Here is a 27,498-nt window from a genome sequence, read left to right as displayed (position 1 = left end):
TTTTTCCAGGGAAAAGACCAGTTTATCCTTTAAGATTAAGAATTTTTACCTGTTACTTTTTTAAAATTTTATTTTCAATTAAGATTTGAGTGTAGCCCAAAGCGATTTTTTTATTATGCTTTTTTCCTAGCAGCTTTTGTACCCCCCCCCCTTCAAGCCAAACCCCCTCCGAAATTTTGGTCTAGATACGGTCCTGTTATCATGGTATCATGAAAATTGCTTTTTTTTTTCAAATAATAGATTAAATTTTTCAAAAATAAGCATAATTTTGTGAAAAAAGTTGAAAAATTTAGGAATTTGTAAGGTTAACTTTAACCCTGAGTAGGTTTTTTGAAGGAGTAGGTTTATCGATAAATTGTAAGAGACCATTTTTGTAGAGCGTTCAATTCTGTACAAGAATGTGTGATTGTCATGGCTGCGAGAGAACAAGACAGAGAGAAAAAAATGATTTGCAAAAAGTGGCAAATTCCCATGTAATTTAAATCGGAAATAAATCGTCGTTGAGGCAAGGTTTATTGTAAATATTAAGTGTGTACAATGATCAGTTATTTTTTTTAGACAATAAACTAAAAATTTAGAGGGCGTCGTGAGAGAAATGATCAACTTTGTAAATAACGGACACCCTAATAAGCAGCTTCTCTCAGTAGCGTAAGTATGAATATTTTTATTAAAGAAAGATACCTTAAAAAATGTAGATATAATATGTTTTATGCGTTTTGAATACAAACCTTTCATTTTTGATGTCGTTGTTATTATTGTGCAGAGCGTATTCTGTAGAACTCAGCGATGTCGTTAACATTTCGTTGTTATTGGATGAAGTTTTATCTATTCGTTTCTTTCTTAACGTTTTTGAGGGTGCTAGAGAATGATCCATTTTTTCGGTAGGACTCGTTGCATTCCCTGAAAAAGAAAATATTGCATGTATTACTACATTCCAGAAATTCAAGTATTATCAAATCAAGTCATTATAGAAATTTAATTATAACATATATCTATGAAAATCGGAATACGTAGAGGTAGTTTAACTGACCAAGACTCTCATGGTCTTGGTCTTGCAGTTTATAAGTAGTCTTGGTCTTGGTCTTGCGCAAGACTGTTGCAAGTCTTGCATTTTTGACTAGGTGCACTTTCTATATAGAAAATTTTTAAATTAATTCCGTACCCAAAGGGTAAAAACGGGAACCCTATTACTAAGACTCCGCTGTCCGTCCGTCTGTTATAAAGGTCTATCTTATGAACCGTTATAGCTAGACAGGTGAAATTTTTACAGATAATGTATCTATGTTGCCGCTATAAGAACAAATACTAAAAACAGAATTAAATAAATGTTTATAAATAAAAAAGTACTTTCACTAAACATTATCTTTTAAGTAAGAATTTTACATAGAATCAAGTCCTCTCGGTGGCCGCGTGGTTAAAGCGTTAGGACTTTACGCTGCTATGACGTTGGAGCCGTAGTAAGGCAGGTTCGAATCCTAGTCAAGGCGACTTTGTTTTAATCGTTTTTTTTTTAAATTTTTACATATTTTTACATATTTATTTTTACTTTTTACATATTTATTATTGATTAATACAATTTTTAGTAATGTGTTTCTTCATTTTTTTTAAATTACTTATACGCGCATTCAAAATTTCAGCTAAATCGGAAAAAGTTTATAATAATATAGTGTCTAATGTTGCATAGATAATGAATGGTACGGAACCCTTCGTGCGCGAGTCCAACTCGCACTTGACCAATTTTTATTTTTTATAATTTAATGCAAATCAAACTTAAAGGAATGAAATTATTTGTATATTTGTCTGACAATTTTTTTTTCGATATACAGGGTGGTCCGAACTGTATTCCGGAAACTTCGGCAGCATATTCTGCAGATAAAAATAAGTAAAAAAGTCCGTATAAATTTATGTTCTAAAATGCTTTGTTTCGGAGATACAGGGTGTAGAAGTTTTATTTTTGTATCGATTTTTTCCAAATAATTTTGTATATAATTAAGTAAGGTCAATATTTGGATGAAAATTGGTATTTGAGAGTTTATTGACATGAGAAATTTGATTTTGATGTCCTACTTGTAGAAATCGCCACTTACATATTTTTTAACTGGTTTGAAGACTACTTTTCGTATCTACCTGTATAAAACTACTGGAGTAAAAAAATATACATTTACGACGTTTTTTACGTAAAAAAGGTATCTTGTTAAAAATCGTTACGATTAATGATTCTCGGGATATTTGGAATCTAAATTATCAATACCCTGTCATCATTGACATAAATTAAACATGTTGACTAAATAGTTATTAGACTGAAATCATAAATTTTAAATGTTTTTGTGCCAAAGTTCAACAGAAACTGTTTTATGATAATTTTTTCGAAAAAAAATTATAATTAATTTAAAAAAATAAATTCCCAAATTTATCATTTCATCAATCAAACACTATCTACCAAAAAACTCATCCTTAGTATGCCAAATAGGCTCAGAGCTGTAATACGCAGTGGTGGACAAATACCTGGTATATTGAAATTTGGACAAATACGCAAGGTCTTGCACCCGGTATATCCCCAATGGGTCATTGAATTGAATAAATATTATGCCCGATATATCCCAGTATACTTACTTTGTTAATTTTAACTATTTGTTGTTAAATTTGACATTATTAAACATCTAAAAGGTCAGAAAATCACCAGTTGAAAGAATGCACAGAAGCCAATAAATTATAGCAAAAAACACGATAGCACAACGCCGACGCGACGGGGTATTCACCGACGATTCGATTGTAAATACCCGGTATAATATCAAGAATATACCAGTGCATACCGGGTATATATCTACAATATTTCTCAATAATTGAATCTTAGGAATACTTCTCAATAACTGAATTAGGATTGATTGACGTATTTAATTGCTTTTTCTTCCTGTTTCGCCGGAAATTACTACAACTTTTGATTTTTAAGTAGCACCTACGGTATATTTCTACTTTATTCGATAGAAAATGACATTCTGAGTAGAATGACATATCACATGTCAACTTTTGACATTTTCGCTTAAAAAAAATCGTATTTTAAACTTAAATCTAGAGCGCCATGGCTGTCTTAAAAACATTAATTTTTAATCAAGGAGTCTTGGAAAAATAGATTTGCTCTTCTAATGTTTTTCGTGTCTTGCTCTGGCCGGTTAAAAGATACCTAAAACGTATTTTTAATCATATCTCAATTTTTTCAAATGGATCTAGTGTGGCTCATTGTCAAGTAATATGTATGGAAATTTTCTTTACGTTGTTTTGTTGAAAATTTAACTAATTTTAGGTTATTTCGATAATAAACTAGTACTTCGAGTTGTTGCTTATTTATTTATCATAAAGCAAGATAATATGAGATTTAAATATAGCTTTTTCATTTAATTAATACATCCAAACATTGAAAAAGCTTATGTATTTAACAAAAATAGTATGTGTATGGAGACGTTTTTGATAGACCTTAGGTGCAACATTAAAGTGAGTTCAATCTTTCAAATATATTAATAAATTTGTACGCGTATTCGAAAATGACTTTCGTGTTTTTCAGAGGAGCTGCTGAAGATGCAACAATCAGCAATTCTTTTAATCTTCGGCAAGAAGCTTTAATAGACTCTTTTTATGGAAAAATGCCTTGTCATCTTTTGGTAATTCTCGTAACAAAAACTGTTGATGGCCGCTAGGCTCTCCGATGAGAGCAATAACCAATGAATGAGTAATGCAGCAAATTCAAACTTTAGGGCAAATATAAAATCATCTAAAGATAATTTTTTCATAAAAGATGAATTTCTTTTTTAGAGAGATTTCTTAGCAAAGTAATTTTAGATATCTATTTATAATAACAATACAGGGTTGTTCACCACATACGACACGGAGTATTGTAGCTAAACGATGATATTTTTACAAATTGTAAGTTTTGGGTTCGATGAAGGACTATTAGAGGTACAATTTAAAAATAATTTTACAAGATACAGAGTGTCCCAAATAAGTAAAAAATATCAAAGTTGTATTTTTTAAATGGAACACCCTGTATATTATTACATTTTTAGTTTCTACGATTGAAATAAAGGTCAATTTGATTAAGGTTTATTATACTTAAACCTTACCGTTTTTGAAATATTTTCAATTTTGTGAAATTGCAGTAAAAATTTTAAGGCTTCATTTCTCCAAGGGTATCAAAGTTTTTAATACTAAATATTTACTGAAGTTTATTTACTGATCAGTTATTGTGTTGCAATAATAAAAATAATACTACCTTATACAGAGTGTCTAAAAATTTATTTTAAATAATTATTAGCTTCAAACGGCAATAACTTGTTTAATATAAATGAAACACCCTGTATATTTTACGAGAATCAGATGCACAATTTAATTGTCTATCAAATTACATTATACCATTTTTTACTTATCTCTTTAAGTTTCCGTAGAAAATGCATTTTCTTGTAATTTAGAACTTATTTATCAATATACCCATGGACTATTGACATTTTAGATTATTTTTAAAGATGTACCAAATTTTTAAAGAGTACAGATACTAATATTGTCGATATAATTCGTTTATTTCATTAAAAAATAAAAAAAAACTGTTTAAATATTTCTTAAAGGGGACCAATTAATATGATTCCAGTATTCAAACTACATTAACTGACTGTTTGCGTTGATTAATAATAATTGCTCCAAATACTAAAAAGCTGAATTTTGTATGGGCATTAGACAGTGTGATAAAAAGTAACACCTTAAAAATGATATTTCAAAAATCCACATTTATTTATAATAATTTATTAACGAACACAATTAAGTATGTCATTAATTAGTATATGGGCGGAAATAATGGTTATATTTAATTAATGGTATACTCTTTTATAAAGATTTAAATAGTTTTCTTTTTGCATACAAATGGGCTAGTAATATTATCGTTTTGCTAAAAACGATAATATTACTAGTCTGTACATTTTGTACATTTGTTGCTTTAAAAACAATCTAAAATGTCAATATTCCATGGATATATTGATAAATGAGATCTAAATTATAAGAAAATGCATTTTCTACGAAAACTTGAAGAGATAGGTAAAAATGGTATAATACAATTTGATAGACAATTTAATTGTGCATCTGATTCTCCTAAAATATACGGGGCATTCTATTTAAATTAAAGAAGTTATTGCCGTTTGAAGCAAATAATTATTTAAAATAAATTTTTAGACACTCTGTATAAGGTAGTATTATTTTATTATTGCAACACAATAACTGATCAATAAATAAACTTCATTAAATATTTAGTATTAAAAACATTGATACCCTTGGAGAAGTGAAGCTTTAAAATTTTTCTGCAATTTCACAAAATTGAAAATATTTCAAAAACGGTAAGGTTTAAGTATAATAAACCTCAATCAAATTTACCTTTATTTTAATCGTAGAAAATAAAAATGTAATAATATACAGGGTGTTCCATTTAAAAAAATACAACTTTGATATTTTTTATTTATTTGGGACACTCTGTATCTTGTAAAAATATTTTTAAATTGTAGCTCTAATAGTCCTTCAACGAACCCCAAACTTACAATTTGTAAAATCTCATCGTTTAGCTACAATACTCCGTGTCGTATGTGGTGAACAACCCTGTATACAGGGTGTCTCAGATTTTAATCGGGAAAATTTAATAGAACATAGAACTTGCAAAAATAAAACAAAAAGTTCATATCAACTTGTAAGATTTAAAACTTCCTTTTCGAGATGCAGGGTGTTAAAGTTACTTAAAAAATAAAAAAAAATAAGATATTTGAAAAACTATTTAATCGATTTTGATATAACTTGACCCGTTTATATTACTTACTATGGGACTTAATTTGATGTAATTAGATTTAAGTTTAATGGCCAGGGGCGGCAGTGGCGCATCACTGTCAAATTATTTTAAAGGAAAAAATAGGCACGCCACTGCTTTTTTAGAAGTTTAATATTATTTTTGGATTTAGTAATTAAAAATATTATTTTTTTGTCTCCTGACTTTTTTGTCTATCTTGCTTACTTCTTGCGAAAAAAAATAAATTCTATTTGGTAATTAATATTATAATTGGTATTCTAATGGTACCCTGTATCTCGAAAAGGAAGCTTTAAATCTTACAAGTTGATATGAACTTTTTGTTTTATTTTTGCAAGTTCTATCGTCTATTAAATTTTCCCGATTAAAATCTGAGACACCCTGTATATTGGGTTTAGAGGTATTAATAATGGAACATTATTTTGTGTAAAAATCGTTTTTGTGTATCGCTGTTCTTATTTGGGGGCACGGGCCAAGTCGAGCACAGCCGTACCATCCTTTTCTCGAAGGTATTAGCGGCACTTTTGACCACCCTGTAACTTCGTTGTGGATAAAGCAAGAATATTAATACTTACTACACATGAGGACATACTATAGCTAGCTAAATTACCAAAATATCTAGTAATTATACCTCATAGTTTATGAATTATCGCTTGTCAAATTTCTTTAATTTCGACATTGACTCACTGACAAAAATAGACTCAGAATTCTAAGGCACTTCTAGAAGAGTTACAAACTTCAAATTTCAAATTTTAGGTAGCTTTAAGCTTATAACCAAAGGAAAAAATGAAAAATCTCGAAATATCTTTATGGATTAAAAGTTAGCTGTCCAGCCGCTACCGGTTACTGACTTTCCAGTCGAGAAAGAGCTAGAAAACTGGAATGAATCGAAGCCGTCTCTTCTGATTTTATTTGTATATAAATGTACCAACAATAATTATGATTATTTAAATTAATTAATTTAATCAATTTAAGGATTATGATTTTTTTCTAAAACCAAAAGATAAAATTAAAATATTATATCTGACATTTCACCTGACAGTTCAAGTAACATAAAATAAAAAAACATGTTGATGTTTTAGAGTCGAAATTTGAAAATAAACTTATTTTAGATCTTTATAAAACATTGATAAATGTAGATAGATATCTGTAGGTATCATTCATCGATCCACACTAAAATTGTAAAAAATATATGAGATACATTTTTTAGTTAATGCTAATAAGTCTATTGCTTCTTTGATTTCTTCCAACATCACATAACGTAAATTTTAATAAAAAAATATATCAAACACTGGCATTTTATACACCCTCTACACTATGCGGAAAACAGTCGGAAGCAAGTCAAGGTTGTGTTTCATCGCCTAACTTTTTCTCGTCTCGGCTTATATTTGGTTATCTCGGCTTATCTCCGCTTGTCGTGATATAAAATTTATGTAAATGTATTTTTTGTGAAAGTAAAATGTTAAAACGCTTAATAAAACATATGCACCCTAAATCTCATTCAAATTGGAATATCGTTTTTTAAAATATCTTAAAAAATATGTTACCGGAAGTTGACAGCAACTTTCTTATTTTAAATCGATACCCCCATTTTTTATTACATGATTAAATCCTCTGTAAAATTTTATGAATTTTGATATTAAACACACTATATCTAACATTAACCAGTTTTGAGAAAAAAAAATATTTAAAATTTTTGAACGAAAATAACTGCGTGTCAAAAAAAATTGTATAAAATTGTAGCTCTGTGGCATAAAGAGAAGACATGTGAGTATCCATTTCAAAAATTAAATTGTTCGAATGTCATATAATAATGTCGATAGCTGTCATGGAATTGAGCAATTAAAAAATGATCATAAATATTTTTTTTTTCAAATGGAAATCCCCTTTTTTATTTCACAAGTGAAAAGGTTTTCCAAAATGCACGCGTTAAAACTAAATCTTAAATAACTTAAAAACGATTTATTTTGGATATAGAAACATGTATAGGTAATCAAAAAGTAACAAATTTGAAAACTTTTTCATTAGAAAAATAAAAAATGGGTTTCCATTTGAAAAAAACTATTTGTGATAATAAAATTTCTTCATCGCTCAATTCCATGACAGCTGCGACCATTATTATATGACATTCGAGCAATTTAATTGTTGAAATAGATAGCCACATGTTTTCTCTTTATGTCACAGTGGCTGTGGTAATCACTAAATTTGACTTTTAGGCTATACCATGGCTATACACATTTTTTTGACAGGCAGTTTTTTTCGTCCAAAAATTTTAAATAACTTTTATCTCATAAATGGTTAATGTTAGGTACAGAGTGTTAATATCAGAATTCATAAAATTTTACAGAGAATTTAATCATGTAATAAAAAATGGGGAATACCAATTGTAAATTTTAAACAAAAAAATTTCTGCATAGAAAACTTCGACTATCGAAAAAGCGGAAAAAGACTCAAATGATAATCGATAATAATTTTAGCGAGGTCAAGCACTGGACATTATTTACTTGGCCGTACTCTACTGTATTTTTTAATGGCGCTTACTGCCAGTGGATCTTAGGAGGGTTGTAATTTATTTTTATATTGAGTAAAAATGATTTTTAAATGGTGTAGTTTAAAATTCGAAAAAAAATTGGAAATAGTATAACGAAAAGGTAACCTATAATTAGTGTTAATTTTTGTCAAGTTTAATGTTGATTTTTAATAAATGACATCTAGGTATTGATCTCGCCAAAATTATCATCGATTTCCAGGGGCGCAGCTAGACTTGTAGGGGGACTCAAGCCTTTTGGGGGGGAGGCTTAGGTCACTATCAGATAATATTGATTTGAGGTTAAAACCAGTTTTATATTACCCGCACCCGCCAACGGGGGGCGTCTGCCCCCCTAGCCAACCCCCCTATTTGAGCCTCTGTCGATTACCCCTTCCCAGCCGTCTTTGATGCCGTTTATTTTCGATCATATACGGTATTTTTATTTTACCTTTATAACGATAAAATCGTCCCATTGCTGCCAAAAGTCACTAACTTACTTTTTATTACTTCCGAGAAAAATGCGTCTAAAGATGAATTGCATTGCATAAAAATGTTATAGTTAGTAACTATTCGGTATTAAAATAAAACATAAATAGCCAGAAATCGTAGTTAATGACTTTTGCAATCGATTCTCCGCTTCAAAACATAGTTAGTGATTGAATTTGGTTGTTCGGAATAATGTTAGTTAGTGACTTTTGGCAGCAATAGGACGAAATAATCTCATTTGTACCATAAAAATTAGAAAGATAAACTTTATAGGCTAACACTCGTATATTTTTTTGTCTTATACATCTATATGTATAAGATTATCTTTTAATCGAAAGATATCGTTGTGAAACAATGATGTGCAAAAAATCTCCGATCTAGATATTGTAGTTCTCTAGAAACTTTTAATGCACGCTCAGCCAGGGACAACCTGTATACGGTGCCGTAATACCAAGGCTTTTCTAAAGAAAGAAATTTTATATTTTTAGTTTGAACCATTTTTGAATAATTCATAGTCGATTTTTTCAAACAAACCCCTTAATTCTCAAGAATACAATTACTTTCCCATCAATTCTTTTCACAGTAGTACACCTAACACCCTGTATATTATAATATTTATTTCGACTTATTATCGAATGAATTGATGCCGTGCACGTCCAGCTACGTTTGATTTCAACTTTGTGTAGTCGTTCGTGACCTCTAAGGTGCACCTTCTGGGAAATGAACAATTATCGACAAACACAGTCAGTGGCCAACCGCAGGTCAAAAAAATCTCTCTGTATAACCTATGATGACCTTGTCGACTACTCGCCCATAAGGTAAAAGGTAAGATCTGTTGGCTATTTTCAAATAAAATATTAATACTTTAAAAAACTAAGTCTATTTTCCACGTTATAGTTCAATCTGGTGCAAAAACCTCTTTTTTGGCCTTTAACTATTATTGAATTTTTCAATTTTTATTCGGATTTTAAATGTTCAAAGTATTTTTTTATGAATTTAATTTATTAGGTATAATATTTTATTTCATATTATTTTGTAATATTATCAGAACTTGCCAGCTTTTCTACTACCAATTCTCAGTTGTAAGTACTATGAAACTTTTTTTTCATCAGTCGAAAATTATAGTTAGCTTACGATGAAGGAGAAGAAGAAAGAAGGATTTTGTATAACCCGCATCAGCTGCGGCCTTTTAGCGGCATTAACCAAATAGTACAGGATTCTGATGTGTGGTTGTTGATTCTGCTGTACAATATGGTTGTTACGCTCATCATACTTTTAATCAAGACATAATTTTTACGTATATTTATGAATAGGAGAATAAACTTTTCACAGGGTTTCTGTCAAAAACCTGTCGCAACTAGCGGTTGCCACATTTCAAAGTTTTTCCTACGAGCCCGGCAACAGTGATTCGGGCATCTGTAGTTCTTATAATAAGAAACTTAGACATTTTTGACCAAGTCTTGACCAAGTGATTGTCTTAAGTTAATGAAGAAAGGACATTCTATAAAGAGATGGTGCACTGTTAATTGGTTAGCACGCTGAGAGCAGAGTTAGGCGCGGGGTCCCCTTAAAAAAAATTTGAACAGCAATGACCCAATTCTGGCAATGGCCGATTCCAATTGACTTTTTCATTTCTGGATATAGACCGAACTATAGAAGCTTGCAGTTTACATTTAAATAGAATTGCAGTTTACATTTATATAGTTTATTTGGGTTTCCAGTTGCTTCTCACTTTGCCTGAATACCACTTTTCATTATGGATAGATGTAAAAATCATAGTTCAGCGATATACATAGAATGCGAGTGTTATAAAATCTCTATCATTCGCTGCAGTTTTAACAATCTTATCAGCATTTTATTACCTCTAATGCCCATATGGGAATATCGAGAATCGAGGTATCGAGACTAGGATCTACACTTGAGCCTTTAGATATAGAGGAGTGAAGCAAGTCGAGCGATTTGACGCAAAGGCTCTCCTGATATGCAGAAGACTGGCGCGAAATAGGTGGGGCTGCGCCTCTAATGTTTTGCGCTGGATATAAGTATACCATGATAGTACGACCCATGATTACCTATGGAGCAGTTGTTTGGTACACAAAACTAGAGCAACGTACAACAAGGTAAAACCTGTGCAAAGTACAGAGACTGGCATGTATCTGCATCACAGGTGCCATGAGAACATGCCCAACAGCAGCAATTGAGGTCATTCTAGACCTAATACCACATATTGTCGTCGGTAGTTATGCCAATGCGACAATGATTAGAATGGTCATTGACGGAAACAGTACTGGGAGAATTTTCAGGCCAGTGTCTTGGAACACCCTCAAAAAGAAAATTCTACTTCTCCAACTCTCAGTGGATGACATACCAATTCGTGGTATACTGATGCTTCAAAAACCAAAGCAGCGACAGGGATAGGAGTTTTCGGTCGTATTTAGGTAGGTACCTATTGGTACCTGATTTAAGTAAAAACAATCTTCATATTATTGTCACGGGGTTTCTAACAGGACAGTCTCCTCAACGAACACCTCAGTAGGCTGAAACGGAGAAACAACGGCGAATGCAGATTCTGTGGGGAAAATGGGGAAACACCAGAACGCCTTATCACTGAGTGCGCTGAGTCGACGACCATTCAGTGAGAGCTGACCTTTGTGGAGCCGTCTCAGATACTACTTTTGTTAAAGCCCTGAGACTGTATGATAAGTTATAGAATATATATAAGAAAGGGGAACACACAATAGATCTGTAAGGTCGCGGTGATTACCTCCCCTCCTAAACATCTTACATTTTACGAGCGATTTGATGGCTAGAGGGTGTTTTGATGATAATTAGTTAAGCCATTGTAATGAATTTGAAATCTGAACATATAATCCATTTGGAAAGATTATTATTATCTGGATTTATTGCTTGCCGTATCGGTGAGGACAGCCCACCTGATGAAGGGTAGGTCCAGAAACTCGTTGTGGGAGTGGAGCTTGGTTTCCCCCCTTTACGACAAGCAAAACAATTTTCTGTTTACTTTTTATTTATTTTTTCTCTACTTTCGTTTTTTCGAAATTAGAAAAAATACACAGCTAAAGGCAAGTACATATTATTTATTAACATACACTAAAGCTGTAAGAATTTTGTTCATTTCATTATTATTATCTGGATTTGAAATGTTATCTGGCATAATATGATTTGATCAAAGATAAAGGAGTGCATTTTTTGTCCAATTTGATGAGTGAATTATTCATTGATGTTGGTTAGGCTAAGGTCATGTTTAGAGTATGTCGGTTGGTTAAACTACGAAATATGGATAGTCTACTCTTTTCGAGAACTCTGAATATTGTTTATTTTCTAAAAAAGGTACTAATTTGAACTAATTATTCTAAATCATTATTCAATTCACTAAATATGTGTATCAGTTCTCATTAGGAATTAATAGTTAATAGGACTAACAACATAATATTAATTTAAGACAGAATTTATTTAAAAAAACATGGATCGGCTACCATTCCTGAGAACTCTGGGTATTGTTTATTTTCTACAAAAAGTGACTAATTTTATCTAATTATTCTAATTCATGGTTCAATCCACTAAACATTTGCACAATATATCGTTAGAAATTCATAATTAATAGGACAAAAACATTTAATTTAAGATGTACTAAGATTTTTCTGAAGAAATATCTACTATGTTTGACAATCATGTATATTGTTTATTTTCTCAATAAATGTATTTCTTCTTCTTACAGTGCCATACACTATACAGAGCGTCGTCGGCTACCTCTCGCATGCAGGTACTTGTGATGTGTGTCATCAGTGTTTCACAAGTACACGGGACCTACAGTTTATTGCCGAATCCAAACGGCACTATTTGAGAGGCTGTACAAGGCAAATATACTCAAGCTGGCTTGTCATTGCCTTGCTTGAGGTGGCGGCTCGCTGGTCGCTCTATTTAGATAAATCAATATTTTTATTTAAATAAATAAAGCGACTGTACTGACTGAGGATCGAACCCAGTACCACCCCATCTCTCGCACCGCAGATCGACACATTAACTGCTTGCGCTACGGCCGGCCACAATAAATGTACTAATTTAAGTACTAATTTGAACTTATTATTCTAATTCATTATTCAATTAACTAAACATTTGTACCTATTGTTCTTATTATAAATTAATAGTTAATAGGACTAAAAACATAATATTAATTTAAAATAAACTAGAATTTATTTGGATTATTTAAATGGATAGCAATAATATAGAATCCCAAAAATACAGAGTGTTTGGAATTAATATATTATTTGGCGTAGCGGACAAAAACTAGAATCGATCCGTTTTCAAATAAATGCCAGCTAAATAATTATTACTCGAAACAAAGAAAAAAAATCAAAATCGTTACTATCTCCTGAATTAGAGCGTAAATATACATAGTAAGATAATTACATAAATAAGAATAATAATATAGGAGACCGGTTTATTATAAGATCTGCAACGGCTACCTCCGGAGCTGGACTTAATCATACCTTCTTACCGTTCTGGGCTGCTGTCGACCCGCAGGCTGTGGACAACTTGATTTATTTTAGTCGGGCATTACAAAATGAAAGCTTGTGCTTGATAGGGGAGTTTTAGCTTGCCGTTATCCACTTCGCTATAATATATTTTACTTTATTCGACAAGGAGAGCGAAAGAGTTGGGTAGACTGAGCACTAGGGTGCACCAATTTTTTTTTATTTTTATTACCGTGTAGTTTACGTGGTATCTCATCGTGATTTTCTATTTCCCATATATAATATAGAATGTAGAATGTTTGTTGAGGAGGGGAGTTAATCACCGCGACCTTACAGATCTATTGTGTTGCCCTTTCTTGAGTTATAACGAGTTATAACTCATCATACAGTCTCAGGGCTTTAACAAGGGTTAGTATCTGAGGCGGCACTACAGAGGCCAGCTCTCGATCCTCGACATCAGCCGTACCAAAGTTCATGGTACGAACGGTCGTCGTCTCGGTGCACTCAGTGATAAGGTGTTCTGGTGTTTCCCCATTTTCCTAACAGGATCTGCTTTCGCCGATATTTCTCAGCTTCAGCCTATTGAGGTGTTCGTTGAGCTTGTAGTCAATTTGGTTCTAAGATTTGACTTTTATTGTTCGTAGTATCGTTGATTGAAATAATTGGAAAGATACGCAAACTCATGGGAGAATTCGTGACAAAGCTGATTTGATTTCTCCTTACGTCTCAAGTGCCTTACGGTGGAGACACCAATCGTTCTGCGGTCAACATATAAAACACTTATTTTCTCTAATTCGGCCAGCGAAGGCATATCGAAGACGGTGTGGATCTGAAAGCGACAGTTTTGTCATATTAAAATCTGTAATATACCGGGTGCGTCTCAAAAGTGGCTTACCCCTATAACTTTTTTATTTTTTCAGTTAAAAAACGAGATTTGGTGTGTTAGTATGTGACATAAATTAGGATTGATTGACGTATTCAATTTTTTTCGGCCACTTCCTGTTTCACCGGAAATGACTATAACTTTTGATTTTTAAATGGCACCCTCGGTATTTTTTTACTTTACTCGATAGAAAATAACATTCTGAATAGAATGACATATCATATGTCAACTTTTGACATTTTTGCATATGGTTTATTTAACATTATAACTTGCCGTTCGTAACGAAAATTTTTTTGACTTGAAATGTGTGTGGTATCAAATTATTCGTAAAAAAATGCTTTTTCCAAATATGCTAATGAGCCACCCTCGTTCCATTTGAAAAAACTGAGATGTGATTAAAAATACGATTTGAGCATTTTCTAACTGGCCAGGACAAGACACTAAAAACATTAGACGATCAAATCTATTGTTCTAAGGCTCCTTGATTAAGAATTAGTGTTTTTAACATAGTCATGGCACGCTAGAATGAATTTTAAAATACGATTTTTTACTAAGCGATAATGTAAAAAGTTGACATATGATATGTCATTCTATTCAGAATGTCATTTTCTATAGAATAAAGTAAAAAAAAATAAAAAAAAATACCGAGGGTGCCATTTAAAAATCAAAAGTTGTAATAATTTCCGGTGAAACAGGAAGTGACCAAAAACAATTGAATACGTCAATCAATTCTAATTTATGTCATATACTAACATACCAAATCTCGTTTTTTTATCTGAAAAAATAAAAAAGTTATAGGGGTGAGCCACTTTTGAGACGCACCCGGTATATAATACGTTTGGCAAAAATATCTTTGGATGAAAAATCAGAGTTTATGTGTTGAAAAAAATTATTCGTGTTAAACATAGAATAAACAGCAAAAATAAAAATCTTTTATAGGTACTGAATATGTATGATCGAAAAAAATCGTTCAGTAGGCTTAGAAATGACGATTATTGACATTTACCATTATATTTTACATATTAAATAACAGCGATCATCATTTCCAAGCCAAATCTGACGCCGTTCTTTGTTTAATTATATAATATTATATTAAATTGTTTAATGAAAGAAAATCCGTTTTATTAACGTATTGTACCCGAAATCTGTAAATCTACGGATTAATCAGTAGTTCTGGCAACACTATCCCCAGCAACCACTCACTCTGTCGACTAAAAAAACTACGGTCTGCAACGGTACAGTATTCTTTATCCGCTGCATTGTAAACAACTATCAGCGCGCAGCGGCGTAGAACTAAACTAAATCTCGGAATTCTCGGACAGGATGACGGTAACGCCAGCTACATCTCAGACAGGTTTTGTGTCACTAAATCGCCCATAAGGTTGTGCATCTTCTTATTTCTCCAATCAACGGTAGTATTGTTAATCACCGCGACCTTATAGATCTATTGTGTCCCCTTTCTCGAGTTATAACTCATCATACAGTCTCAGGGCTTTGACAAAAGCCAGTATCCAGGACGGTATTACAGAGGGTAGTTCTCCATCTCCGATATCAGTCCTAGCAAAGTTTATGGCACAAATGATTGTCGTCTCACATAATCTGAGTTCGCCGTTGTTTCTTAGCTTCAATCTACTGAGATGGCGTCCTGTTAAAAACCCCGTGACAATTCGAAATATTGTTCGAGATAAGATTGTTCTTACTTAAATCAAGGAAAATCTTTCATCAGGATTTATTTTTCTCGGTCGTAAGAGAAACTTCTTCGAGTGTCTAAGACCGTTGCAGGATTCCCATTCCGGGTTATGGATGGAGTCTTCCAGGTTCTTGAGTTCCGCTTAAAATTGGTTTCCACTTGGAACACAGAACGGCTCTGGTTCAGTTAGTGGAGTGTTCGCTCCTTTTCTAGCAGGATCGTTTGCTTTCTCATTACCCATTACAAGATTGTTTGCTTCTATCTCTTGGTGGGCTGGCATCTATAGTTGGAGGACTTTATTTTCTTGGCCTAATTTGTTCAGTTTCTCTAAACCGAGCGATGATAATGATATGTTAAATTCAAGAGCGTCTTTCTCTCTCTATCTTCGAAATGGCTATACCATTTTAGTTTTTCGATTGCTATTTTAAGAAGTATACAATATGTAAAAAACACAATTTGTTTCAACCGTCCCAGAGGCGTTTGAAACAGCAATTGAGGTCCATTGAAACGTATGTAAGCAATACAAAATATAATATTCAAACATATTTTATTCAACGTTAATTTTAATTATTGTAAGAACAATTATTGCAAATTAATCCGTCTTCAATATTTCAATATCCATAAAGATAATTCTAATTAGTTTTTGACAAGTAAAAAACATTAAAGTACGTAAGTGGAAAAAGCAAGTAAGAAAATTAAAAAACGTCTATACCTCTGTGGCGTATTCATCTCTTCAAGAAAGTCCTATGGATATTTCGCCACTGTAAAAGACCTTAAATGTTCGAATTGAAGAAGATAAAGATTAAGAAAGGGCGATTTTCAAGTCTAAGATTTGTCAGCATTCATGGGTTACAGAGCACAGAGTAGATATTAACAACGCAAACATTTTGAAAAAAGCGACAGCTTCTAAACGAAAAATAAAGGACGTTTTTTAATACACTCTAATAAAAATAAATGTATTGCTCGTGCATCTGTAGAGGTTAATAATGTATGGCAATTGCTTCTTTGATTTTTAGAGAACATAACATAAATAAACATAACATAAGTAAAAATTAATAACAAATTAAAAATAATCATACAGAAAGTTTGAGGTTTTTGGTTTAACCCCATTAAGTAATTTTTATCAGGTAGTAATTATTAATTTTGAAGTTTAACTTGATATAATGTCATTTTAACAGAACGTCAACGGTTTCTTGCCGACGTATCTGTTTTAAAAAAGTAAAGATTTTACTTAGTGTTCTCGAATAGTTGAATTTAAATATTTTAAATAGTTTTTTTCTTTATTCTTTGTGTTTTTTGCTTCCGACGACGGGAAGAGATATACTTCCCGAAACGTTAGGCATTTTTTTGTCTGTAAGGCAAATTTGTTTATTAGTAAATCACTGCTGACAGGCGAGAGGCGAGTCTCCGTTTGGATTAACGTAGCAGTGTTTATACAAAAATAAGTTTGTTATTTTGTAGATTTTCTTACAGTGGCGAAATACCCATAGGACTTTTTTGATAAGAAATTTAAGTAAAACAAGTAAAAAAAATGGCGAAAATCTAATATTGTTTAAGACAAACCTGCTACATGAAACTAACTTGAAATTAAACTATGTAATAGGAAACATTTCAATAATCAAACAGAAATCACTACTATTTACTATTTCAACCGTACCTACAAAAAATATTTCAACCGTCCCTTAACCCTCCTTTGGTATTGTCAAGACTTCAATTTAAACCAACTTGGGTCTATATCATTTAAAATATAATTCTAATAAACCAATTTGATGTAGACCCAAGGGATCAGTTACCTGCATGGCGTCGACCCAGATATGTTTTTAAATAACATTAATAATTAAACAATTAAAATACACAACAATCTCAGGTCGACAGTCAAACGCAGGTCACCGAAGTTCGTTAATACAGTTTATAGTAATTGTTGTAACAACAACACATTAAAACTAACCTTAATTTTGTATTCTACAAGCTTCACTTAAATGACAAATACACGCTCAATATTGTCTCTTAACTAGATCACATGATAATGATAAATAGAAAAATAGTTACTTTTACGTGTCAAAATATGATATGGCTTTCTATACAAAAAAAACAGTAAGCGCCAAGCGGAAAAAAAAATTGGAAATTTTTTTAGTTTTGAGTTAAAAAACATAATTTCTTGATAATATGGCAACATAGGTAATAGATTAAATTTACAAGAAAGAAAATCCAGAAAAGACTCTGTGGTTCTCAAAATTAGAGCAAAAAATCATTTTTTGGAAATTTTCAAAGTAAAATAACTCCGTTATTTTGGACTTATTTGAAAAAAAGAGAAAATATGTTTCTTTTATCGAGATCTACCACCCCTTAAAATACTTGCACTCATTTCTGGGACACCCTGTATAACTGGATATAAGTCCATGAAGCTTGGTGTAACTCCAGACTCCTCTCTTTTAAAATATCGGATCTTCCCATATCTAATTCAAACACAGATTCGTGTTGTCATCCACTTCACACTTCACCACCCGCTATCCCTTTAACCCTTCACCACCTAGGTAACCGTTCGATATTTGTTTTCGTTCAACCGTACCCAGTCTACCCTATTGAATCTACCATATATGGTCGAAAGCAAACGGCCTGCAGTTGGCTCGAAATGACGATCGATGACATTCCCCATATAATTTTACGTATAAAATGACAGCGATTTTTATTTCATAGCCGTCGCTGACGCTGTATTTTTTTCGATCATATTGTATTTCCGATTTGTTACCATGTTTATAAACGGAAAATTGAAATTACGTAACTTTTACAAATCACTGTTTAATTTCTTTTGAATAATGTCGCGGTAATTATATTACAGTTGTAACGGATCGAAGACGAGACCAGTTGGAAAACGGGTAACCTCTTAACGGAAGCATTTTATGGCACTGGAGGCTAAAAAGATCTCCAAGGTTTGATGTAAAACTTTTATGCTCAGATTTATTTTGTATTTGGTATTTAAGAAATACAAGTTGATTATTCCATAAATAAATTGTTGAAACAATCGCAATAACAGATTCGACATTGTCAGTAAGAGCTGATGTATATATGGAATAACTATATGATAAAAAAAACGGTTTCAAAGACGGCTCGTGAATGACAATCGATGATAAATTTGGTGAGGTCAAGCCCTAGACGTCATTTACTTGGGCAGTACTCTTTTTATTTTTTCATGGCGTTTACTGCCAGTTGGCCTTAAGAAGGTTGTAATTATTTTTATACCGGGTGCATCTTAAAAGTGGCTCACCGCTATAAGTTTTTTATTTTATCGGTTCAAAAAAACGAGATTTGGTATGTTAGTATATAACATAAATTAGGATTGATTGACGTATTCAATTGTTTTCGGCCTCTTCCTGTTTCACCGGAAATGACTACAACTTCTGATGTTTATATTGCAACTTCGGTATTTTTTTACTTTACTCTATAGAAAATAACATTCTGAATAGAATGACATATCATATGTCAGCTTTTGATATTTTCGCATATGGTTTATTTGAAATTATAACATTCGGTTCATAACGAAAATTTGACTCAAATATCAAGTGTCTGGTATCAAATTATTCACAAAAAAATTATTTTTCCAAATATGCTCATGAGTCATGAGCCACCCTCGGACCGTTTGAAAAAAATTAGATATAATTAAAAATACGATTTGGTCATCCTTTATCTGACCAGGACAAGATACTAAAAACACTAGACGACTAGACTATCAAATCTATTTTTTCAAGGCTTCTTGATTATAAATTAGTGTTTTTAACATAGCCATGGCACTCTAAATTGAAATTTAAGATACGATTTTTTATTAAGCAAAAATGCCAAAATTGACATATGATATGTCAATTTTGACTATTCAGAATGTCACTTTCTATCGAATAAAGTGAAAAAATACCGAGGGTGCCATTTAAAAATCAAAAGTTGTAGTCATTTCCGGTGAAACAGAAAAGTGGCCAAAAACAATTGAATACGTCAGTCAATCCTAATTTATGAAATATACTAATACATCAAATCTCGTTTTTTTATCTGAAAAAATAAAAAAATTATAGGGGTGAGCCACTTTTGAGATGCACCCGGTATTGAATAAAATTATTTTTAAACGGTGTTATATGTCTGGAAACGGTTCTGTTCTTTTTTAACCTTTCTATAATTAGTGTTAATATTCGACAAGTTTCATGTCAATTTTTAGTAAACGGCGTCTAGAGATTGACCTCGCCAAAATTATCCTCGATCGTCATTTTCCAGCCGTCTTTGACGCCGTTTATTTTCGATCATACGGTACTATTGATATTTTGCACAGTACGGTATCTAATTTCCAAACTAACATTACCGTACTTGAATTTCTATATCCAAATGGTACTATATGTACAGTGTATCCTCCAGTGTTGCCACCTGTCCCGATTTTGTCGGGACAGTCCCGATTTTGATCCAAAAGTTCTGCGTCCCCATGCAAAGCCCTAATGTCCCGATTTTTATTTGTTTAATAGCCACATTTTTATTAAACAATAAAATTGTATAATTTATTATTAAAAATACATGTTGATTAATTTCTGGAAATTGAAAAAAGTTCTTTTCCACGAATTAATTAAAATCTTAGCAATTTTAGAATTTAAAGGAAAATATATAAAAAGGAAAAAAAAGGTAGATATTGATTGATAATAAAAACTTGTGTAAAGGAAATTGAAAATTGAATATAAAAATTACAGTTGGGGGTTTGAACTTTTGGTGTTACACAGCCAAATAAAAATTATAGATAAAAAAATAAAGTATTTTTAAAACTAGAGTAAATTATATGCCTTCATTGTTTAAGGGGTTGTTATTTATATATTTTCACGTATGATGTTGAAGTAGACAGACAGCTAGAAATAAATGTTCATTAGAACGGAACTTCAAATCCCAATTAATTTTAATATATCGCATATAAAAATTTCTGGATTTTACGTTTCGCTAATCATAAATTTGAAGCTAACCATCAGTTTTCATCATCTGCTGATGATGCTGCTGATCAACGACGTCCAGTGTTAAAAGTAAAGTGTTTAATGGAAATTAGCGCACTTGTAGGGGTTAGGGCTTTTTTATGCTTGTGTATACTAAGTATGTTATATTTTAAAGTATTTTGGTGTATTGTGAGGAATTAGTGGTTTTATTTTGCTAAAAAATGTTTATTTAAAAATAATTAAATAAACTAATGAATCCATTTATAGAGATTATACAGTTGAAACTTTTGATTTTGTTTAGGTTTTGTTCTAGTTATTTTAGATTTAATTAATTGTTTAATAATTTTGTTTTCAGCTTTTCATTTTTTATTTTTACATAATTATTTATATATTTCGAATATTTTTTTAAGTTAACGTAAAAAGGCATAAAATATTGTTTCAAAATACGATGGGCGCATAAAATTTTTCATTTAAGAGAAAAGGTTGCACCAGTGCTATCCCGATTTTTGAAATACGAAAGATGGTATCCCTGGTATCCTCTTTAACACGGACGTATGTTAAGCAGAACATCCAGTAATAAGGACGGATTAAGTGATTGTCTGGGCTCGAATTCTGTAACTTAGAAAACGCTAAGCGCTTTTAGACGCTCAGAGTATATGACGTTAATTTTCGCTTACCTCGCACTTTATCCATTGCGCTAAGCGATTTGAAAACGGCTACCTTATAGACGGAGAGCTGGCTACATAAAAGTAAAGAAAAATAAAAATAAGTAAAAAAAATAAAAATAGTCATGTCTGCTAGCGCAATCCCGGTGCTTAAAGCGGGGGCGGCCAATCGAAAGGGTGAAATTTTGATACTAAAAATATTATAAGGTACACGAGTTATAATTACCAAATAGATTTTATTTATAATCAAGAAACGTGAAACATTGTTGGCAAATATTTTTCTCGTGGCTAAAATGCCGGCAGACAACACGAAAGAGGCATGAACTTTTTTCCAAAGGCCATAATTTTTAAAACAAATTAAGGCATACATGTATGCCGATTGGTGGAATGTCATATTTATTTATTTTAAAAGCCGTATACAAAAGGGCAAACAAAAAGATCGTGGCTCAATCAGCGACAGACAGTTATCAAAAGCGCGATATTACTCTAGCGCAGATTCACCCTGTAGAGAGTAATATCGCACTTTTGATAACTGTCTGTCGCTGATTTAGCCACGATCTTTTTGTCTACCCTTTTGTATACGGCTTTTAAAATAAATAAATATGACATTCCACCAAGCGGCAGGCATGTATGCCATAATTTTTTTTTTAAATGTAGCCTCCGGAAAAAAATTTCACACCTCTTTCGTGTTGTCTGTCGGCATTTTAGCCACGAGAAAAATGTCTCCCAAGAATTTTTCACGTTTTTTTAATAATAAATAAAAGCTATTTGGTAATTATAACTCGTGTACCTTATAGTATTCTTATTGTTAAAATTTCATTCTTTCAATTGGCCGCCCCTGCTTTAAGCCCCGGGATCGCGCTGGCAGACATGACAATTTCATAATGGCAACACAAAAGGATACAGTTCGTCTGCTGGATCTGTGTCTATGAAAGGAATGTGGACAAAACACATTTAAATAAACAGCAATATATTTTATACGTCGACTTGACGAGTACGTCACCGCAAATCGTGCCGCCCACTCACTTTATTGGCTACTTGCAAATTTGTCGAATTTTTATTGATGGGACGCGTCTTCTAATTTTTTACGAAGAACATCGAGAGAAAATCGTTTGCCCTCTCACGGATACCCCGTAGCTACAGAATGGACAGACGTACTGTACTTCACAAGAAAAATTAGCCATGCAACGATGATAAGGTTTTTTTATGTAGCTTAGACTATTAAAGGATAGATTTGCTTGTCGAACTGTCAGTAAAAATAGAAAAAAAAACTGTGATTTTGTGCGATCTCTTGCTCCTTAGTGAAAACTATTTCTTCTTCTATAAATTCCTCAATAAGTAATTGATAATTTACAACTTAGTAGCTATTAAATATTGTTCAAAACATCAAAAATTCTGAGAAGCGTTTATCTGTTTAAAAAACATATCCCTAAAAATATTTTCATAAACAAAATCCTATGGAACGATATCTCTAAAAACAAATTCCATTAGCAGTAATGGAATTATTATATATTATATTGTCTTCTCTATGAAGACAATATAACTATTATACTGAACCGCATTCTATTTGAACTTATAAAACGGGAAGAATATGAAAAGACCTTCGAAAACCTTAATCATTGAAACAAATAGGAGTAATATTTTTCAAACTAGGTAAATTAATTTCGGAAAGTATCATATGAAAATAAGATTGCAGGTATGTAAGTATAATATAATCGAAATAAACGTCAGCATCGCATCGTCAGCGATGGCTATGAAATGACGCTGTGAAGATGGCGCACTTCCAAACCAACTGGACGCCGGTTTTTTTCGATCATACGGTAGTTTGCCCAACATATTTTTGATTAAAATCCTTACATAAAATTTCAGAAATATCCGACCTGTATTATTTATTATTCCGAAAGTGGAGGTTTTATCTTTAAGGATAATAAATAAAAAAGGTAAAATGTTTTGGTGTATTGTGATGAATTAGTGATTAATTTTGCCAACATAGTATTGGTAAAAACTGAAAAGGAGAGTAATGTATTGATATCTGTGGTTCTTATGGAATTTACTTCTTAGAGAGCTACTGGTTTTCTACTACACTATCAGGAACATATACAGACTTGTACTATTCGTGCCGGAAAGTTCTCAAAAGGAAAAAATTAATAAAATCAATATATTTTTTATCAAAAAATATATTTCTTTTTAAACGAGAACTTTTAAACATCTTAGTCTCCACCCTACATGTTCTGTGCGTTTAAATGACAAACGCATTGGTCAAGTTAAAAAATAAATTCAACAATACAATCAGGTAAGTATCAAGGTTTCCTTCGGAATATTTAGTCGCCAATACTGGTTGATCATGTCAAGCACGTAGTAGTTGATAGTTGGAATCGATAGAGGCCCGTGGATTTCTTGAAAGAAAATCTTTAAAAGAAATTGAAAGTCGTGACTTCTTTTATTAACCATAGAATGTCGTTTGATTTAATTCAAAGCTTATCAAAAGACGACCTTACATAACTCACATTAGCCGTTAGATTTTTATTTAAATAGTGTGCTTGTGTTGAAAAAACCATTAACAGATTAAAATAATAGTTATTTTTATTTATCTACAACCGTTTAGTTATAACGTTTTTACATTAAATCACTATTTTTTAAGTATTTCAGTTACGTTATGAGATTCATAACACAACTAGTGGGGTTATGAATCTATAACACAACTAGTTTTTATAATAATGAAAAACAACTACGAACATCTTTCGTCGATTCCGTGGCACGTACTGCGGCAACTTCTACTTCTTCTATCTGAAGGGAGACTTTCGGAATCGCTCATCGTAATTTTTAAAATGATTTTTCTGGGCAAAAAGTGCTCCCGTTTACTTGACAGGGCAAACTGACTTTTTAGAAAAAAAAACCTCTCTACTTAACGTTTGTAACTATAGTCTGTAGCAGGTAACAATTCCCCACAATTATAATTAAAAAAATGTGACAAATGTCATAGTTAAAGGTGGGCGACTAATAAACGAAAATTAAAACAGCATTTTCTTATTTTTCGGTTGTAGATAAAACGTTGTACATGACGCGTGCATTTAATTAATTAGTCGCCCACCTTTAACACCTTTGACTATGACATTTGTCACATTTTTTTAATTATAATTGTGGGGAATTGTTACCTGCTTCAGACTATAGTTACAAACGTTGTTTATCAAGTAGAGAGATTTTTTTCTGAAGAGTCAGTTTGCCCTGTCAAGAAAACGCGAGCACTTTTTGCCCAGAAAAATAATTTTAAAAATTACGATGAGCGATTCCGAAAGTCTCCCTTCAGATGTAGAAGCTGCCGCAGTACGTGCCACGGAATCATTATTGCCGGAAAAGTCGCGATCAAAATATGAAAAAATATACAACCAGTTTTTGACATGGTGTGATGACAAAAAGGTAAAAAATCAATGCAACGAAAAAGTAATTGTAGCATATTTTGAAAATCTTGCATGGAAATACAGCGCATCAAGTCTATGGACGTTTTATTCTATGTTGCGAGCCACAATATCCCTGAAGAAGAACGTCGATATTAGGAATTGTTTTGAAGAAGTATAACAAATGTCTTATTAATATTTATAATAATTAGTAGTAGGAATTTGAATCAAAAATTAATATATTTAGATGTTCGTAGTTGTTTTTCATTATTATAAAACTAGTTGTGTTATAGATTTGGTTGTGACCACTAGTTGTGTTATGAATCTCATAACGTAACTGAAATACTAAAAAAATAGTGATGTAAACACGTTATAACTAAACGGTTGTAGATAAATAAATTTACTGTTCTGTCAGTTTCGAAAACTTTGAAGTTTTATAAGATGAACTATACAGGGTGTTCTAATATTCCATGGACTACTACGTGTTTTTGACATACATACATCGCATAGCTTTTAAGAAAAATAAATTTGGAATTCTTTTCTCAAAAAGACCTACAAAATATACAGGGAGTTCCAATATTCCGTGGACATAGAACAACTACGTATTTCTTGAATGAATAGTTTATTGGACACAAATTACCTCTAAATGTGCTTCGTTTGTCCGTTAGAGGGCATCAAACATTAAAAAAAATAAACACTTTTTTCAGATACATATGAACTGAACTGTTATTCCGATAGTTTATACATATGAACAGAACTGTTATTCAGAACTGTCATTCCGATTTAAATGAGATGGGTGTCTATGTTCAAAATGTGGGTGTCACTTTCACAAAATTCAAGAAAAAGTATGGGAAGGGTGAAAACTATCCCCACCCCTACATAAACTTTAGTATAAGTCTTTTCCAACTCCACCGACAGCCGATTTTCTTTTTGTAAAATGGTCTCCCTAGTATTTACTACATTTTTTGTCTCTCATCAATAACCCATCGTGCATACTGTTTGAGGGAAAAAAATATTTTTCAGCTGACTTTTTTGATCACAAATTATATTTGACGATAAGCTTCATAAAAAGCTTAAAAAAATAATAATTTTTAAATTAATTAACGTTCGGGTTTATCTTTGATTGATGCCATCTAACGGACAAACGAAGTACTTTTGTATAAAGGTAAATTATGTGTAATTAACTTATTCTGATCCAAAAAATACGTAGTTGTTCTATGCCCATGAAATATTGGAACTCCCTGTATATTTTGTAGGTCTACTTTGGAAAAAACAATTAAAAAAAAAATTTAAAGGGGCAATTTTACGAAAAGAAAATCTGTTGTCTGTGGAGAGGAAAATATTTATACTTAAATTTATGTAGGGGTGGGGGTAGTTTTCACCCTTCCAGTACTTTTTCTTGATTTTTGTGAAAGCCAAATGTTAAAGCACTTAGCAATACGTAGACAGCCAAAATCTTATTCAAATCGGAATAACGGTTCTTAAAATATCTGACAAATGTGTTTATTTTTTTAAAGTTTGATGCCCTCTAGCAGACAAACGAAGTACTATCGTATAGAGGTAAATTGTGTCCAATGAACTTATTTTGATACCAAAACTACGTAGTAGTTTTATGTCCTCGGACCTGTGCAAAGTACAGAGACTGGCATGTATCTGCATCACAGGTGACATGAGAACATATCCAACAGCAGTAATGGAGGTCATTCTAGACCTAACACCACTGCACATTGTCGTCGGTAGTTATACCAATACCACAATGATTAGAATGATCATTGACGGAAACAGTACTGGGAGAATTTTCAGGTCAGAGGCTTGGAACACCGCACATCAAAAAGAAAATTTCACTTCTCCAGTGGATGACATACCAAGAATTTACAACTTTGAAAAACACCTCACTCGCCTTTATTACTCAAGTACTACAGTACTGAGTAATAAAAAGGATTGAAAGGAATAAACGCTCGCTCAGTCTGTAAAAGACCATACCATAACGTGGTATACTGATGCTTCCAAAACCAAAGCAAGGACAGGGATAGGAGTATTTAGGCCGAAAATTAAATACTCCGAACCAATGGGCACATACCCCAGCATTTTTCAGGCAGAAATTTACGCTATCGAAAGATGCGTACAATTTATCTTAGATAGGAACTATCGAAAACAGGAATTGTCATCCTATCCGATAGTCAAGGAGCACTAAACGCGATCAACTCAGTAACCATCAATTCGAAGTTGGTCAAAGAATGCCTAGAGAAGCTCAACAAGTTAGGGAAAGAAAATAAAGTCCTCCTACTCTAGGTACCCGCTCACCAAGAGATAGAAGGCAATGAAAAAGCAAATGATCTAGCTAGAAAAGGAGCGAACACCACTAACTGGACAAGAACCGTTCTGTTTTCCAAGTGGAAACCAACTGAAAGCGGAACTGAAGAATCTGGAAGACTCCATCCGTAACCTCGAATGGGTGTCCTCCAACGGTCTAAGACACTCGAAAAAGTTTCTCAGAACTTACAACCGAGAAAAATCAAAGGTTTTCCTTGATTTAAGTAAAAACAATCTTGGGATTGTCACGGGGTTTCTAACACGACA

General features: G+C 32.3%; 1 protein-coding gene across 4 annotated transcripts in view; it reads right to left on the bottom strand.

Moving 5' to 3' along the window:
- LOC115885775 overlaps window positions 1-27,498 on the bottom strand; it is a 135,034-nt gene that overhangs the window by 54,085 nt on the left and 53,451 nt on the right. For all 4 annotated transcript variants that reach the window (XM_030904788.1, XM_030904786.1, XM_030904789.1 and 1 more), the window contains one exon: window positions 729-900. In XM_030904788.1, the coding sequence (XP_030760648.1) occupies window positions 729-900 (172 nt within the window). The remainder of the gene's footprint in view (window positions 1-728; window positions 901-27,498) is intronic.

The sequence above is a fragment of the Sitophilus oryzae genome, unplaced genomic scaffold (genome assembly GCF_002938485.1).
Source record: "Sitophilus oryzae breed Bouriz unplaced genomic scaffold, Soryzae_2.0 scaffold_41_pilon_pilon, whole genome shotgun sequence".
Classification (NCBI taxonomy): domain Eukaryota; kingdom Metazoa; phylum Arthropoda; class Insecta; order Coleoptera; family Curculionidae; genus Sitophilus; species Sitophilus oryzae.
The sequence above is the reverse complement of the archived record's forward strand: the minus strand, read 5'-3'. Positions and strand labels throughout refer to the sequence as shown.